At 40.7% G+C, this 17,346-nt stretch overlaps 1 protein-coding gene across 2 annotated transcripts in view; it reads left to right on the top strand.

The window, feature by feature from the left end:
• The window catches only part of LOC311016839 (MICOS complex subunit mic25a-like), a 76,404-nt gene that overhangs the window by 29,036 nt on the left and 30,022 nt on the right, over window positions 1-17,346 (top strand). For both annotated transcript variants that reach the window (XM_084014809.1, XM_084014808.1), the window contains one exon: window positions 13,198-13,268. In XM_084014809.1, the coding sequence (XP_083870935.1) occupies window positions 13,198-13,268 (71 nt within the window). The remainder of the gene's footprint in view (window positions 1-13,197; window positions 13,269-17,346) is intronic.

Raw genomic sequence — 17,346 nt, 5'->3', positions numbered from 1 at the left:
TGAATATCATGCTGTATTTGAAGAAGACTTGAAACTAGAGATTGAGACCATAAACTCATGTTTACTTTGTTTACTGAGATAACAAATCAAGTGAGAAGTAGGGTCATTTTCTTATAGACTTCCATGCAATCAGACTTCTTTTTGCAACCAGAGGAGTCGCCCCCTGATGGCCAGCAGAGAGAATGAAAGTTTAAGGCACTTCAGCTCGGCTTCATGTTTCAGACCCGGAGGTTGCCGCTGCTCAGAACACGGGAGTTGCTGGTCTACTGCTGCCTTGCTCAGTTAACATGGGGGATGATTACCAGGCTTGTGTCCTCTTTTTGGTTTTCTTCATGCACTCTTTGTGTATAACAGAGTTACAGCTGCCACAGCTGTATGGATAGAAAGTACCCTGCACACAAACATCTGCCAGAAGAACAGTGTACAAGGTGTGTCTGTAAATGTGATTCAAAAGGGAACACAGGTTTTAGCCTGCCTGAGCATCTCCACAGAGCCCTTACAAGCCCTTTCATCCCCTTTCATCTGTCCATCTGTCTGACATTTACCAGGCAGAGAAGGTGTAGAAGCTGCTGGTCTCGAGTTAAGTCTCAGCCTCACCAGGGGCCACACAAGATGGGCCTTTACATGGGCTCCTTGGGGTAACGGTCCCCTCGTTCTCAGAAGGAGAAGACCTTTACGGCACATTATGTGTAAAATATCAGTTTTATGTTGTGTTTACCGTGGCTAATTGAAGTCTGTCCTGCAAAGGGATTGGTGGGAGCGGATGGAGTCACACAGAGTCCCGGTCGCCTCCTGTGGTTCATCCATTTGCGCTGAGGGAGACTTTATACTCAGGAGCTGACATTCTCAACTAGTTCCACAGCATGGTCGCTTCTCCGGTGTCGGTAAACCGAATGCAGCCAAGTGAGGAAGGGATGTCTCAACTCTCTCATCGCTCACTCAACCTTTAATCATTGGTTTATTCCTGATTGCTTTGAAAAACTGACAGAATAATTTGTGTGCATATGTGTGTGTTTGTGCATTCCAGTATGCATAGTGTCTGCCATAAGCTAACATAAGTGGATAGAGTTCTTGGTGGCCAGTGACTCAAGCAATAGTTTTTCCTCTTTGTGGTCAATTGTGAAGTTGGAGCTTTTTAAACTCAGCATGTGTGTGCTGCTAAAGAAAAGAACAGAAATTGGTCTGGATTTTTTTTCCTCTGTACTTCCTTTCTTTCGTCCTTCCTCCCGACATAATTATGTGGCTCTCTATATTAAATGACAGACAAACGCACACGGGCTTACATCACCATAACACAGAGTCTGTATTCTAATTATCACGCAGTCGGCATAAATAAGCATGCATTTCCTTGATGCGTAGTCTCCACACACATTTCACACACACACACACACACACACACACACACACACACACACACACACACACACACACACACACACACACACACACACACACACACACACACACACACACACACACAGGTCTTGGTGTCAGATGCCTTGCTATTTGTGTTAGTCTCATTAGTAACAGGTTGGGTTTGCAGAGGGAGTAGAAGACTGGCAGGCTGACATACGGGTGGCACAAGCTGTGTTTGCTGTTGGACTTAGGATGTTTGTAGACAGACCTCCATGTGCTGGGGTGTGTGTGTGTGTGTGTGTGTGTGTGTGTGTGTGTGTGTGTGTGTGTGTGTGTGTGTGTGTGTGTGTGTGTGTGTGTGTGTGTGTGTGTGTGAGACAGACAGAGAGATGTGCGTTTTGCATGTGAGTACTGTATATTCAGGTGCACGTATACTGTATATGTAAATGGGGGGGATTTATGTGTCTATCTGCAGGCTCAGTGTGTTTGCGGATGCCACACGATGCCTTGATTTTAGTCTGACTGCTCCAAGTGTTCCCGAAGCTTGAGGTTTAGCTTTCTCAAACTGCTCAGCTGAACTGAGCCAAAGTCAAACTGAGCCAGGCTTACTGCATTAACGTATGTGCTGGTTTGGGGCATAACAATAACTCATTACAAATTTGATTGCATTGGGGGAAAAAGAAAGGTTTATAATTTTAGGTGACGTCGAGGGCTGCATAATATATTGTTTCAGCATCGACATTGAGATGTGCAGTATCACATTGCAGGATGTGTCATGTCAAATAAAGAAAATTAACATGCACGTCATGTAGTTTTCACATTGATAACCGTGGTGTAGTGTGCATTCCCTCCATGGCGGCACGCAACACCTTTAAGGCAGGGTGATCATTGAATGTGATTACTTATTCTGTTTATATTTCAGTGGAATCGTAAAGTAATTAAATCCTATGGAGCCGAGCACAGCTGACATTGGGCGAATGGTTGTTTTACTTGTTGTGTGGAACAATGGAACATCTAAGTAGATAAATGGATAAATAGTACAAAACAAAGTTGTTTAAAAGGCAGCATGTGAGACATAACAACAATAAAACAGTGAAAAATTAGTTTGAGTGTGGATGGCTGTTGATTTGCCTGGGGAGTGATTTGAGGACCACATACAGTACAGTCCTGAGATCAGTCAGTCACTATTTCCAGTACTTACAAGATGTCAAAACAGGAGAAGCAATAGTAAAATTTATTTGATGTGGGCCTACTTTTCTTAATTTCATATGCACCTTTTTACTATCTCCCTAATTCTTCCTTTGTCTTTCCCTCGCAGACAGAGAGCGAGCAAGACAGACAGTCTCTCATAGTAAGGAATAGTTTTAAGTTGGTGGAAAAAGAGCGTATAGAAGGAGATAATAATACTCCTGCAAGTCTGACAGGTCGCTTGATACGCTGTCAGCAGGGGCCCATGTAGTGCACCAAAATATCTGCACACTAAACACACACACACACACACACACACACTGATGTTGCTTTACTCAAATAGCAGTAGCGTTTTTTTTTTTTTTCAGGCAGAGCACTTATTTAAGAGCATGCACGTACACACATTTACTATATACTCAAATGAGCAGGCATATACACATAAATTAACATGTACACACACAATGACCACAAACCGTAAGTGTATGTGTGTTCCTGACATGATTGAACCAGGTTGGCTGTCCGATCAGAACTCACTTTTTTTTTTAAATACCCCATTGAAAACTACTTTTCTGCTGTGTTGCACTTTCTTATGGAAATGGATGAATACACCCTGGGCCCTATGTAGACCGAGTGGAAGTTTAACGCTTTCATCCTGTGAAAAGCTATCTGCTCAATATGCTGCAGCAAGTTCTTCGAATCTGCTTATTAGTTTAGCTTGTTAGCAATATTTCCACTGAGGCTGCACCCATCTGGAGGAGAAGATATGAGTTTCATAATAACTTAACAGGACTAAACATTGCAGAGCTTTGGCCTCCATTCCAGGTGCTTCATTATTTTTGCCTTAGGAACAAAAAAGTGCTTGTTTACCTGCCTCAAGGCGGTAAACACTCATTGCGATCATTTAAATACACTTGATTGGACTTCTAAAGTTGTGGATGTGTTGTTGATATACTTTCAATTTGCCGTTAACACACATTACGTTTTGGCTGCATAATTTATTCTGCATTGTAGCTGTCTAACTTTTACGTGTTGAGAAGTTTCAGGTGGGTAGGCTTTACCACATATGGGCACATTCTGGGTGAAGGTGCTTAATACTAGATTGAGAGTATTTCTACTGCCTCTCAACATGGTGATGGCAGAGCTGGTGGTTCACAGCTAACAGTGCAAAAAGCACCTACAGTAAAAACTACAACAAAAGAACTGACAATGGAGAGTGAGTGCTATCCTTTCGCTCTGCACAGTTACAGTTGAAGCGAAAGGATAGCACTCACTCTCCATTCTGTCAGTTCTTTTGTTGTAGTTTTTACTGTTGGTGCTTTTGGCCAGACTAGCCATTATCCCTCATCAGTTCTTTGGACTAAGGTAAGCATCTCCTGGCTGTAGCTTTATGTTGAGCATAAAGATATGAGATCGGTATCCAATAACAATAATAAAAGCTCGCCAGTGCACGCTCACATGCAATAACTAGCATGCGTGGCCAGCCCGGCTATGTAAACAAAGACTAGATCTAGAGAAGCTCTGTTTATAACACACAGAGAGAGACATACTTCATTCTCTGCTCACGTAGAAATTACGCCAATAAATCTTTAAACAGCAAACCGTTGTTTGTTGCTACATTAACGCTCTAAATCTGCTTAATTGCACCTTTTTATTGGGCTGCCATGCACCAAACCTTTCAAATACTTCAACTAAACGTAAACTAAAATCAAACTCATGATGTGTCACTTAAACTTACATCTAAGGAAACAAATTGGATTTGTTAGCTGTGGTGTTGATGAATGAATAACACATAATTTAATCCAAAGAAATTTGCAGGGCCGTTTCATATGATGCCAGTGTCTTCACTCTAGCTTTAACACTGAGCCTGCTTCAGCATCTCAAAGATGTTAATACTAGCAGGAATTGCTGGCAATCCTGCAGATCTCAGATGGTTAAAGGGTCATGTAACCTCTGGTGGATGTGGTAACCTGTTCAACAAGCCATGGTACAACACAGAGGGAAGAAGGAGCTATTGTCTAGAAACCTTAATTTGCATTTCAAACAGTGTACGTAAATATGCCAGTAAACTAAGTGTCATTTGATAATCAGGTGTTAAGATATTTGGGTGCCGCAATACATAAGTCCTGCTTTTTCCAACACAGACATCTTACGAGGATCGGATCATTCCTTTCTTCTGCAGTCACCAATGCTTTTATCTCCTCCAGACTTTGTTCTGGTATCGGCAGGAGAAACGTTGAAGCCAGGTACAAAGAGAAGCAACCACATAACACCAATCATCGCTGCCCTTTACTGGTTAGCTATGAGTTTAAAAATGTAAGATCTTACTGCTTGTTTTATTATTGTTATTGGATACCGATCTCATATCTTTATGCTCAACATAAAGCTACAGCCAGGAGATGCTTACCTTAGTCCAAAGAACTGATGAGGGATAATGGCCAGTCTGGCCAAAAGCAAAAACTTCTGCAAATGTAAAACCTGGCTGTATAGTGTCTGAATTCACGTCATCACCTTGTAAAGAGATTCCAACAAAGATGCGACTACAAGTAGTCATTTATGCGTCCATGGGTGCTCTATGTCCCAGCTAATGTTAACAGAGTTCTAAGTCAGAATGATAAGCTGACTTAATGTTCCATTAGTGACTTCTGTGACCCCTCGGGGGATACAGTACATGGAAAACTATGCAGCGAGTAAGACACCAAAGAACAATGCTTAAATAAATGGAAATATGTACATTTAAGCACATAGGACTCTGACATATAGACCAGTCTCTCAATGCTCACACACTTAATAGTGTGACACCATCGGAAATTCTCTAGCATTGTCAAGTGAATGCTGCTGCCACTTTCAGGTCAGACCAAAAGGTTAGATGAGGTGGGAGTGTGAGTGGGTTTAAAATACTGCTCTGTATACAGTTGGATCACAGAGTGCCCCTGTCTGTCTGCCTGCCTGCCTGTCTTTCTCTATATCCTGATTTGTAGCTGGCAAGTTGTGTTTCCAGTTCAGCATTAGCTTTAACGCAATTACATTGCTGTAATGAGCCAACAGCAATAGAAATAAACGGGCAAAAATAAATCTCCCTAATTACTTCCGAGCTTGCCATCAACTCCAAGCAACAGATTTAAGAAATGTAATCCCATAGTTGCAGGGTAGTTGTTAACATGTGTAGACAGCTGGGGAGAATGACTGCAATCATCATCAGCACGGGGGAGCAGGAATCTCTTCGGCTGTTGATGGCTGATGACTGTGAAGTGCAGCTGCGTCTACCTTTTCACAGCCATGCAGGCTTGTTGCAGTTCTGTTCATATGTAGTCCATGTCCATGTTTAGAAATAATGAGCAGTGGTTTCTATATCATAGAGATTTGCATCATTGCTTTTACCTTTCCCCTATACCTTGGGTATGAGTTTTTCTGCTCTTAGGCATCCAGAGAGTGAGACAAGTCTACAGGATGGAGAGTGAGTGAACATAATGGGCAGTAGGAGGCAGTAGGAAATAGGGAAGTGGCATTTAAAGAGACTGCAGGTGGCCTAATATTTGGAGTCAAAGCCTCTACAAGTAGAAGTAGTAGTAGTATTTGTTGATTTGGATGTCCACATTCGAAATCCTGACCTGCAGCATCTACTGGAAAAAAATTCCAGTTCCCTTTTTTGGGGGGTTTTTGTCAAATTTAAGAACAGAAAAAATATTATTAAAACAAATGTCTTCAGTAATTCCCCCTGTGAGGTGTGGGTCTTAAAATAAATGTGGATAAAACTAAGGAAACGAGAGTTAAGACATCAGATCAGTTCCGTTACCTTGGGAGTATAGTTTCAAGTCTGGAGGAACAGAAGAAGATGTGATGGCCCGGAAGAGAAATGCACAACAAATGGTTTCCAGCCTAAACAAAGTCTGGAGCTCTAGAACCATTTCCTTGAAGACAAAGCTAAGGATTTTTAACTCCAGCATCAAAACTGTCCTTCTCTACGGATATGAAACGTGGAAAATAAACAAGGGTGTCCTGACCAAACTTCAACCGTTCATCAAGAATTGGAAAATTACCAACGAGGAGCTGTGGAGAAGAACAGAGCAGGAAGGACTGGAAACAACCATCAAAAGAAGAAAATGGAAGTGGATTGGACATAAACTGAGAATGTCGGTGTCAAACAGCACAAGACATGCACTTGACTGGAACCCCCAAGGTGCGAGACGCAGAGGAAGGCCCACAGACTCATGGTGAAGAACCACCCATGACGAACTTCAGAAAATCAACACCACCTGGAGAGAAGCCAAGATGAAAAGCCAATATCGTGTTGTCTGGAGAAATTCCCCCTGTGCTTTCAGCTGAAAGAATTGTGTCCCTTCAGGGAAGATTAGTGTTTTTTGTTTCAGATTAATTCCAAAATATCTTTTTCTGCATTATATGGAGATAAAAAAAAAGATTCCACTAATCTCAGTTCTTGAATAATTGTGTTCCTCAAGCCTTTAAAAATCAATATTTCTGTATGTCTTCTAGATCAAATTGCTTTCCTTAGTGATGAATCTCAAATTGTTGTCCACACGTTTTCATTAAATCAGCCTTGATTACTTTCATTTTTTCTCTGAATCCTTACAGTAAATCTTTCCCTTACAGTCAATTCTAAAAATACATTCTTTCAAATCAAAGCTTTCAAATAAAACGGTTTATCGTCCAGCCGCCCCTGTAACTGCCAGCCAACCAGAATAAAGAACTCCCCATTGTGTGAGTGCAGCTATGGGATATATGGACAGGTAGGAATGTGGACAATCCTGTGCTAAGAAGCAAAACGTATATGAACCTATTCATCCATAAAATCATAGCATTTACAGGATGTTCTCGGCAAGCAACATTTCCCTTCCTCGTTCACTGTCACTCATTTTCCATTTTTTATCTCTTCATGGCTTTTTTTTTGGCAGGATGTTCACAAATACACCAGGGGATGGATGTTTTACAGCACATAAACGGTTATTTAAGAAGACAGGACGTGTGATCAGTGAAATGCTTGTCAAAAGCAGAAAAAAATACTTGTCATTTTGATAAATTACTTTCATTGCAATCCATTTTTTATTCACATCGGCGTTATCGTTTTTTTTTTTCAGAGCGCGTGTTAAATGGGTATTTGATCTGTTTCGACGCGAGCACTATAAACTAAATCATTGATTACCTTTCTCGCATGTAATGATGGTGAATAAGGTATCACCGGCGCAGGTAGACACGCTGAATTAATGATGACACAGACATTGTAACGCCACAGCGTAGCCGCAGATGCGTGTAAGGGTTACTCTTAATGACAGCTTCTCCGGCATTATAGTAGAACCTTGATGATGCAAAACATCAACAGGGAGGGGGGGGCGACAACTTTCTGCCGTACTCTTCACCGGTAGTTCTGACATGTCTAATAAGCGGTAGAGCAAGTAGATGTGTTGATATGCAAATGTGTGATTACGGGCACATCTATGTTCATTTATCAAAAGCACTAATGAGGGTCGACTTGGGCACCGTCTCAAAAGTCTTCCCGCCTTCCTTCCTTCAGGCCTAGGAATGGTGGTGATATAATAGTGCCATATTTTTTCCAACAACCAGCACAAGCAGTGCTGCGATTGTTGTTTCTTTCCCGACCTTGGCCTCGGCTTTGTGGTAGTTTAAATAGTAGTGGAGTTTCTTTCAAACGCCCTGAGAATAGAGTCTGCTTCTTGAGTACGGTTAGTCTGTTGCCACCTCGCCAACCTTCGAGTGCACATGCGGAGAAATAACACAATCATGTTTACAATGTAAATGAGCTGTTCTGATTATGTTAATTTGAATTAAAGACCTTCCAACCAGGAGATACGTTTCAGCCAGAGGAATGAAAAAATGCTGTTGGGTTTAAACTTGGAACATTGGTAAATCGGTCTGCATTTGTCTGTTATCCTCAGATCGAAGCTGCGTCTACTGTATGAAAAGCTTCTCTATCAGTTCATTTCATCTCTCCAGCCATCTGAAGGCAGCAGCACCGATACGTCCAATGAATCTGCAGATAGAATGGAACAATTTGCAAGATGAAATACAGCAGTATTATGACCGAAATAGCATCACCAATTTATTGGGAACCGACACCATCTGCCCTCCTAGCTACGGATGTATGGTGCTGTGTGTTAACATTGGGCCACCCTGCACCATCAAGGCAACCATGATTTCCCGGAGGAGCCGATTCTTCATCTGTTGAGCTGTTATCATCATGCATCACTTTGATTGGCAGTTATTTCACAATGATGAGACCAGTTATAGCGTATTTGTTAATTACTACAGCCTCGGATCTATATTCACCTGACCCTTTGGCTGCTGCACCTATGTGAACTAAAATGGCAGGTGCTATTGAAGATGCCCACGCTCAAGACCTGTCATTACGTGCACTCTTTTTAAATGCTCACTGATTTATTTGTTCTCCTTTAGTGATATTCTCATTGAAGCCTTTTCTTTTACAAACTTCCAGGATTAAGACTGAATGCGTCATCTGTCATAATTCATCTACATTGGTTGTCAACCCATTTTTATCATTAACGACATAGTTACAAACCATACTGTGGTTCAAAGTTGACACAGTGTTAATGTGTGTGTGCAACATATTCTCATGAATTTTCGTATGGAAACGTACGGAAAGTTACGTACAATTTTTTTTTCTTGTTTTATCCTATGCGCGATTCCCTGCAGTGAAAAATGGCTTCCATTCCTTTCATTCATAATGGAAAATGCAGCATAATGCAGCATTTTAAAGCTGTTTCGGCATTAAAGTATGTTTTGATGACATTCCTAGCGAAAAATATGCATTTTGTTCTCATATTAATCCTTCAGTGAATGTATACGATCTTTCGTTTGTTGGTTAGGGTTAGGGTAAAAGCTAAGGTTAGGGCTAGAATTGGAGGAGCCTGGTATCGAACCGGCAATCTTGCGGTCGCCGGCTAAGCCCCTCTACCTCCTGGGCTAAACCCCCCGAAGGTTATGGTCAGGTTTAGGTCTGATGGTCTCTAACTCCCAGCATAAAGCGCATCGTTTACGTGACTACGGCTCTGTGTAATACGTAGGAAATCATACGAAATTATCGTGCTTTACTTTTCATACTTTTTACTACGAAAGCTGAGTGAGAGCAGCCTGGTGTGTGTGTGTGTGTGTGTGTGTGTGTGTGTGTGTGTATATATATATATATATTTTTTTTTTTACATAATTCTCTAACACAGAGCCAATCCTACATAGTACTCAAACCTCTCTGTTCTGCCTCTTACCTTCATGTCTTCTGCTGCTTCTCTTTCTATTCTTCTCTTACCTCCCTTCTAGCCTTTTCTTTCTTCCCTCCCCAGCTGGTACAGTCTGCTGGTTAAATATTTGGGATGCGGGGGGACTTGGGTACTGGGTGCTGGAAGGCCTAATCTAGGAGGATCAGCAGAGGAAAGGCTGCAGTTGTTGTGGATTAGCTGCTTGTTTTGTCATAATACCACTGCCTGCTTGCTTGGTGTTTGGGGCTCACCAGGCAAGCTGCAAAGTCGGAAATCACAATTTCTTGAAAAAATTATGAGTAATGCTACTCATTACTGTTGAGCCTCCGTCTCTCTAGAAGAAGCTGGTATCGTAAAGCTTCACTATGAATGAAAATAGCTCCAGAACTTTTCCTTCATGCTGCAAGTTTTTGGTGTTAAAAGATTGTTAATGACTTTTGCCCAAGGTCTTCTGTGTGGTAAGCAAGTAAGTAATGTTGTTTTAAAAGGAATTACAGGTGGGATTCGGAGTGCAGCTTATAACTCACAAATAGGTTTATCCTTTTAGGTCTAGAAGGCACAAAATGGAAAGTGGAAAGACGAGGGAGAAAAGGAAGCTGCTACAGAGGAAGGAATGCGAAAGATGAAGAAATTAGTACAGGAAAAAAATATTTGTGGACATTTTGAAGAGTAAACTGAAGGAATATAATATTAGGAAAGAAGGGGTTGAGACAGAGCATTACTTTAAAACTGTGATTTATATATATATTTATTTATTTATTTATTTATTTGTTTATTTCGGGCATGTCCGTTAAAACATCATCACACATCTTTGTTCTCACAGTAAAAAAGAAAATACACATGGCCGAAAGGGAAAGCGGGAGAAGCCGAGGCTTATCTAGTCCCGCCCCCATTACCCACAGGGGGGAAAAAGAAAAAGAAAATAATAAAAATAAAAAATCAAGATCATAGTCATTTCTTGTCTTTTGCATTTTTCGCTTGACATAACATTTTCTTTTACTTGTGACATTTGACATAACATGTTACAGCAGTAGGTGGTACAGAGAGCTGAAGTCCAGTGCATACAGATTACGTGTCTGTCCGATTGGTCACTATTTCCTCCCGGTTAGTGGCCACTACAACTGACATCATATCATACAAGCTTCTCAGGTCCAGCTTATTGTTTGGGTACAGAATGTTCATTTGTTATGCTCCCATCCCGTCACAACACCATGTCTGCTGATTCGTGCCTCAGACCCTTATCAACTCTCATGCAATAATCTGTACTGGTCAAGTGTTGAATATACATACTTCTTCTTAAAGCCACTTAGTGTTGCTGTTTTTTTTACTTCTTCTTCTAACACATTCCATTGTCTAACGCCTGTGACCGATAAGGAAAAGGATTTTAACGTAGTTCGTACCTTCCTTTGCCTGAAAATCAAGTCCCCTCTAAGATTGTGTCTCTCTCTGTGTATGAATAATTTTTGCAGGTTCTGGGGGAGAGTTCTGTTTGATGCTTGGTACATCATTTGTGCTGTGCGATAGTTTATTAAATCATATAGTTTGAGTATTCTCGATTTGATAAATAAGTGATTGGTGTGTGCCCTGTAGTTGGCGTAGTGTAAGATTCTCAAGGCTCTTTTTTGGAGAATTAACAAGGGCTGTGTGGAGCCTTTATATGTGTGTCCCCACACCTCTGCACAGTTTTGCAGGTGCGGAGAGACTAGTGCGCAATATAACAGATGAAGTGCTTTTTGGTTTAGTATTTTTTGTACTTTCCAAAGTATGGACACACTCCTGGCCAACTTCCTTTTTAATTGTCTTATGTGTGGCTTCCAACTTAACATGTCATCGATAATAACTCCCAGTACTTTATTCTCACGGACTCTGTCAATATTAACTCTGTTTACTTGAATGTTGGGACTGTTGTTGCAGCCTCTTTTACCATATAGCATGTATTTCGTTTTTCCAAGATTTAATGAAAATTAATTTATGTTAAACCACACTTGAAGTTTGGCCATTTCCTGATTTACTGTTTCCACAAGTTGGTTCAAGTCACTCCCCAAGCAGAAAGTATTTGTGTCATCCGCGAATACTATTAATTTCAGAGTATCTGACACTTTACATATATAATTTATGTATAATATAAACAGCTTTGGACCCAGAACTGACCCTTGTGGGACCCCACAGACTATGTCCAAGCTAGTCGATTTTAACATATTGGGATCTCTTGTGTAGATAGCTCTTGATCCACTGCAGTGCTACACCTCTAAGGCCATATCTCTCCAGTTTAGCTATTAAAATATCATAATTAACAGTGTCAAATGTTTTTTTCATGTCTATGAAAATTCCTATGGAATATTGTTTTTGGTCAATAGCGTCGGTAATGATTTCCACAGCCTCTGCTAAAGCTCGAGCAGTTGAATGGTGCCTTCTGAAGCCGTATCGGCTGTCATATAACAATTTATGTTTGTTGATGAAGTTGTCGAGCCTATTGTTGAATAGCTTCTATATGTTCATAGTGCAAGATAAAGTCCTAAAATTCCAATCGTACATCTGAATCTACTGCCAGCAGCCACTTAGCTTCGCTTATCTTAGCGTAAAGACTAGAAACGGGTGGAAACCGTTAACCTGGCTCTCTCTTTTTCTTTTCTTTTTTTCAACCCATACAGTTTGACAGAAATTCCTCACAAGTGACTCTGAATTCCAGCACTTGGCCTCATATTTGTTACCAATGTTATTTAAAATGTATCTTTGCCTGATAACTCCTAAATATTACCTTCTTCAATATTAATAATTTCAGCAGTGATTATAACTTTTTTTTTTATCTATCTCTTTAAGAGACGCACTTATTACAATTTTCTTGGCTTCGAAGAACTCTAATTGACAGCAAATACAAAAATCTTGACAATTAAATAACTTAAATTTTCTCGTTCTCACTTGAGCAAATCTCAACATCCAAATATTTGATGAGGGTTTTTCCTCCACTTTTTATTTTGGACTTGCAAGTGTTAGAAATTGTGAGCTTTATGTCTTCTTCTGCCACATTGAAGAACTTCCATATTGACAACGTATGTGCGGCTGTTACATTACTGCTGTGTCACTGTCGGTGCAACATAATCATGCAGCTTTTTCATAAATTTCACCCCCAAAAGAACGGATATATGAGAATGATAGGCCGGTCATCTGTCACAGACGATCGACTGATTGTATTTGTTCTGTTTTCTCAACCAAAATATATCATTTGTGGTTGGTGTAAGAAGCTGCTACCCAATATCTGGTTGTGTCTGTGCTGTGAATATACAAAACTGTGAGGAAAATAAATGTATCAGTTTAGTTTCATATAATAAAAAAAAGAAAAGAGAAAGTCCAAAATAATTTTCAGCCCATTCTTTCTGTTTATGCCCTCGTCCTGTGTGTTTTCCTTCAGAATTTGGAACGATACGAACAAAGCAAGGACGAATTCCACCAAGCTGCCTCCAAGACAGAAGCAAGTGTGAGGTGAGAGAGAGACACACACACACACACACACACACACACACACAAACTAATTTGCAGTTTCAAAAGTAAGGAGATATTGTTCCCTGGAGCCTCTGACACACACCCACCAACTCACACGCACATGCATGAACATGCCCACAGCAGCCTAATAAGCAACGATAGATAGTAATCAGCTTTTTTCACCTCCATTTTTAACCAGTTGTGCATAAATTCTCTGAAGCACACCTGACTAATGTGATAAGTGTTTTAATTGGCTGCTTTAATTAAGCCGAATTTAACAATACCCTATTTCCCCATCCTCGCTTCTCACTGTGGACTTGTAATGAGCCGAAGCCGGGGAAAAGGCAGGTAATTATTGCCAGTGCAGTCTGTAAAACAGCCAGGTCTCACAATGCTGTTAAAGTTTGTCACACCGGTAACAGGGCTTTCCAATAACAGGAGACACGTGAGTATTAATGAACAAGGGCAGAATAACATAAACATTTGTTTAAATATGTCTCTCGTTGTGTCCTCATCCCTGGCATCAGGTTTTCCTTTGTGACCATGCGTCCTCTATCAGTTCTCTATGTTGGCACAAACACATTTTTAAATATCACATGATTCATTCATTTAAAACTCTTGTTTTACTGCAACTTGAATAAAAAAAAAATAAAAAAAAACATCAGACAAAAACGTAGAAGATGTAGAAAATCATCCGTGTTTAAATCAAACCCCCAAGTGATCCAATGTAATTTGGAAGCGACAATGAATTTGAATGGTAAAATGATGAAACTGTAAAGTTGACAAGCCGACTTCTTGGTGACGCTTTGCATCAGGATCTCTTCTCACTGTCCAAAGCTTTCAGGTTAGGCTTGGAGCTTAGATCCACCAGTAAACCCAGAGCCAGTATGTTAGATGTCCAGGTTACTGCTTACCCCCCTTATTTACCCTCATTCATGAAGAAAACCACAAAATACTTGAACTCCTTCATTCTTCTCACCAAATGGATCAGATTATCTGCTTAAACTATTGGCTTGTGAACAACCCGTTTAATCATCTGACAGTTTGTGTTTCTTGGCTTGTCCGACTTGTTTGTAGCGTTTTGTCATGCTCCCAGATCTCAGCAAATACTGTGGTGAGTACAGTTTGTGTTTTAAATGAATGCCAAAACTTCAAAACCCAACATGTCAAAAACCAGAACTATTCTTAAATAATTTAGTCTCATGTGTTTGGGTTAAGACAATGAATAATCCTTGTACCTTCTCCAGCCTGTAATACTCTCATGAGTGAATCCTACCCGCTCCTTTTAAGAAGTCCTGGAGCTACATGTAGAGAACTTGTCTGGGAGTGTACTGGGCTGCTCCCAGTAGCTGACAGCAACCTGCAGGTGAATTGGAAGCAATAGGAAGAAGACTTGGGAGTTTGAAACACAGTGGTTAGTCAATTTGACCTATATGACTCTAAAATCGACTGAAAAACCTATCCTCAGCAGAATAGAGGATCACACCAAAGCCCTGCACTTCAGTTTTAAGCCTGACAATACCAATACGTTTTTGGGCCTGCCTTCCACTCTCACACATACATACACAACTCATTGTATGCCAGTCCTGTCGTTAAAACACACTTCCCATTGTAACTCGACCTGACTGACTGAATGCAGTCATCATCAGTTTAGGAAAATGAGACTCCCATTACTCTCTGATTTAAAGCAACACCAACGCAGTTTGGATCTGTGCTGATGCTGAAGACCAGGTGATCCTACCTATGGGGAATACTCTACAGTAATACCGCTAATCCTCATCTCCTTGGGAGGTAGAGCATGTGTTCGAGTGTGTGTGGAGGGAGATGGGGGGTATTCTAAACCCGCAAGTGTTTTATCAAAGAAGATAAAACGATCCGAGCCTCCTGCATGTTATTACCTTTATGGACAATTATATCCTGCTTTAACAGGGTTTTTAGCATGGATTAGGCTTTCATTCCTTCTGTAATCTAGTCTAACCCGAACCTCCGGGGAATTCAGTAGGGTTACTTTAATGAGTGGTGTGAGGATAAGAGCATGTCTGTGTGTATGCTGTTAGATTATACAAAATAATCTACACAGTGGACCTGTATACGTGGCTACAACACGGTTCGCTTCTTAGAGCCGTATTTATTGTTACACCAAAATGTCTGCTGAGAAAAAGGCTGGTACCATTGAACATGAGCTATATATGATCTACCTCTCTAAGAGGACCTATTCTGCTCCTTTTATGGTGCATACTTGTATTTCAGATTACTACTAGAAATTGTTTTGTGCTTTAATGTTCACAAAAATGCTTAACTTTCCCATCCTGGCTGTGCTGCTGCAGCCCGTCTCACTCGCTTTATGAAACGTTTGGTTTGAGCTCCTGCCCCTCCCTCCCAAAAAGCCCAGTGTCTATGAATATATGAACAGATTGTCTGGAAAATAACTATTAAGAAGCCTTTTAATGGGAGTTTATGTAGCACTACCCAAAGTGTAATTATCTTCATTTGCTGTAGTGTCCAGTTTATACTTCCTGTCAGTCGCATAGGTTATGATTAAAATGAACACAGTGCCTGTCAGTGACATCATGTCCTCAGATTGTTGGACTGACTGCTTTACTGTCTCTTTTCACCTCAGCTGTGTAAACCCTTATTGCTAGCTCTGACTCTATTCATTTTATTGGCAGTTAATAGCCTTAAGCCATCCGTCTTCATCTGCCCAAAGCCATAGGAGAAAAGTCCATAAAAAGTTTTTATGCAGTACAGGGTTTCTCCTAGGAAACATTAGCCACCTCGAGGCATCTCGTCTCGTGATTGATCAATTTATTTAGTAGAGAATGGCTTAAACATTGCTTTCTATTATAATATATGATGTTGAGAGATGGTCCCTGTTTTAGGTGAAGTTGTCAGCCACTGCTACAGGACCCTGGGTGTGAGCCTCGAACCTTATTAACTTTGGTCCCGGCACTCCGACCAATCCTTCAAAATACTTCTAGTCAGTGAATCAGACTAGATGAGTTGAAGCAGGTATCTTTATTTAAATCTGACATCTAAAGTGCCTTAAAACGAGAGGAAACTCATACAAATTGGGTTAGCTTCTGTGGCATGGCTCTTTGATCAGTGTGATTCATCTTGAATTAATTACATTTTAGTATGCAGACAGCCTGCAGTAGTGTTAGTAATAGAGAGAAACAGACTGGACATTGAAAATCACTTTGAATCATTCCTCGATATTATTATTATCATGTTGAGGAATCCCAAAATCACAGGACGAAAAGGAATATAGTGATATTAATAAATGTATAGAAATATTATTTTTAACTCTTTATATATATATAAAATTGAAACATGGGTCAATATCATATTTCCGGTCCACTCCAGTACACTGACACTGATACAATATGTTGCCTTGCAATGTTTACAGCTTGTGCAGGAGGGAAGTAAGAAAACAAAAGTGTTGTACATACAAAACATACCTGCAAGTAAAAGAAGTACAAATAGAATAGTGATAGACTGGTAACCTGTCTGTCTCTACATGTCAGCCCTGTGTTAGACTGGTTACCTGTCTGTCTCTACATGTCAGCCCTGTGATATACTGGTTACCTGTCTGTCTCTACATGTCAGCCCTGTGATATACTGGTTACCTGTCTGTCTCTACATGTTGGCCCTGTGATAGACTGGTTACCTGTCTGTCTCTACATGTCGGCCCTGTGATAGACTGGTTACCTGTCTGTCTCTACATGTCAGCCCTGTGATAGACTGGTTACCTGTCTGTCTCTACATGTCAGCCCTGTGATAGACTGGTTACCTGTCTGTCTCTTCATGTCAGCCCTGTGATAGACTGTTTACCTGTCTGTCTCTACATGTCAGCCCTGTGATATACTGGTTACCTGTCTGTCTCTACATGTTGGCCCTGTGATAGACTGGTTACCTGTCTGTCTCTACATGTCAGCCCTGTGATAGACTGGTTACCTGTCTGTCTCTACATGTCGGCCCTGTGATAGACTGGTTACCTGTCTGTCTCTACATGTCAGCCCTGTGATAGACTGGTTACCTGTCTGTCTCTACATGTCAGCCCTGTGATAGACTGGTTACC

The sequence above is a fragment of the Eutrigla gurnardus genome (genome assembly GCF_963514095.1).
Source record: "Eutrigla gurnardus genome assembly, chromosome: 8".
In the NCBI taxonomy this organism is placed as follows: Eukaryota; Metazoa; Chordata; class Actinopteri; order Perciformes; family Triglidae; genus Eutrigla; species Eutrigla gurnardus.
The sequence above is the reverse complement of the archived record's forward strand: the minus strand, read 5'-3'. Positions and strand labels throughout refer to the sequence as shown.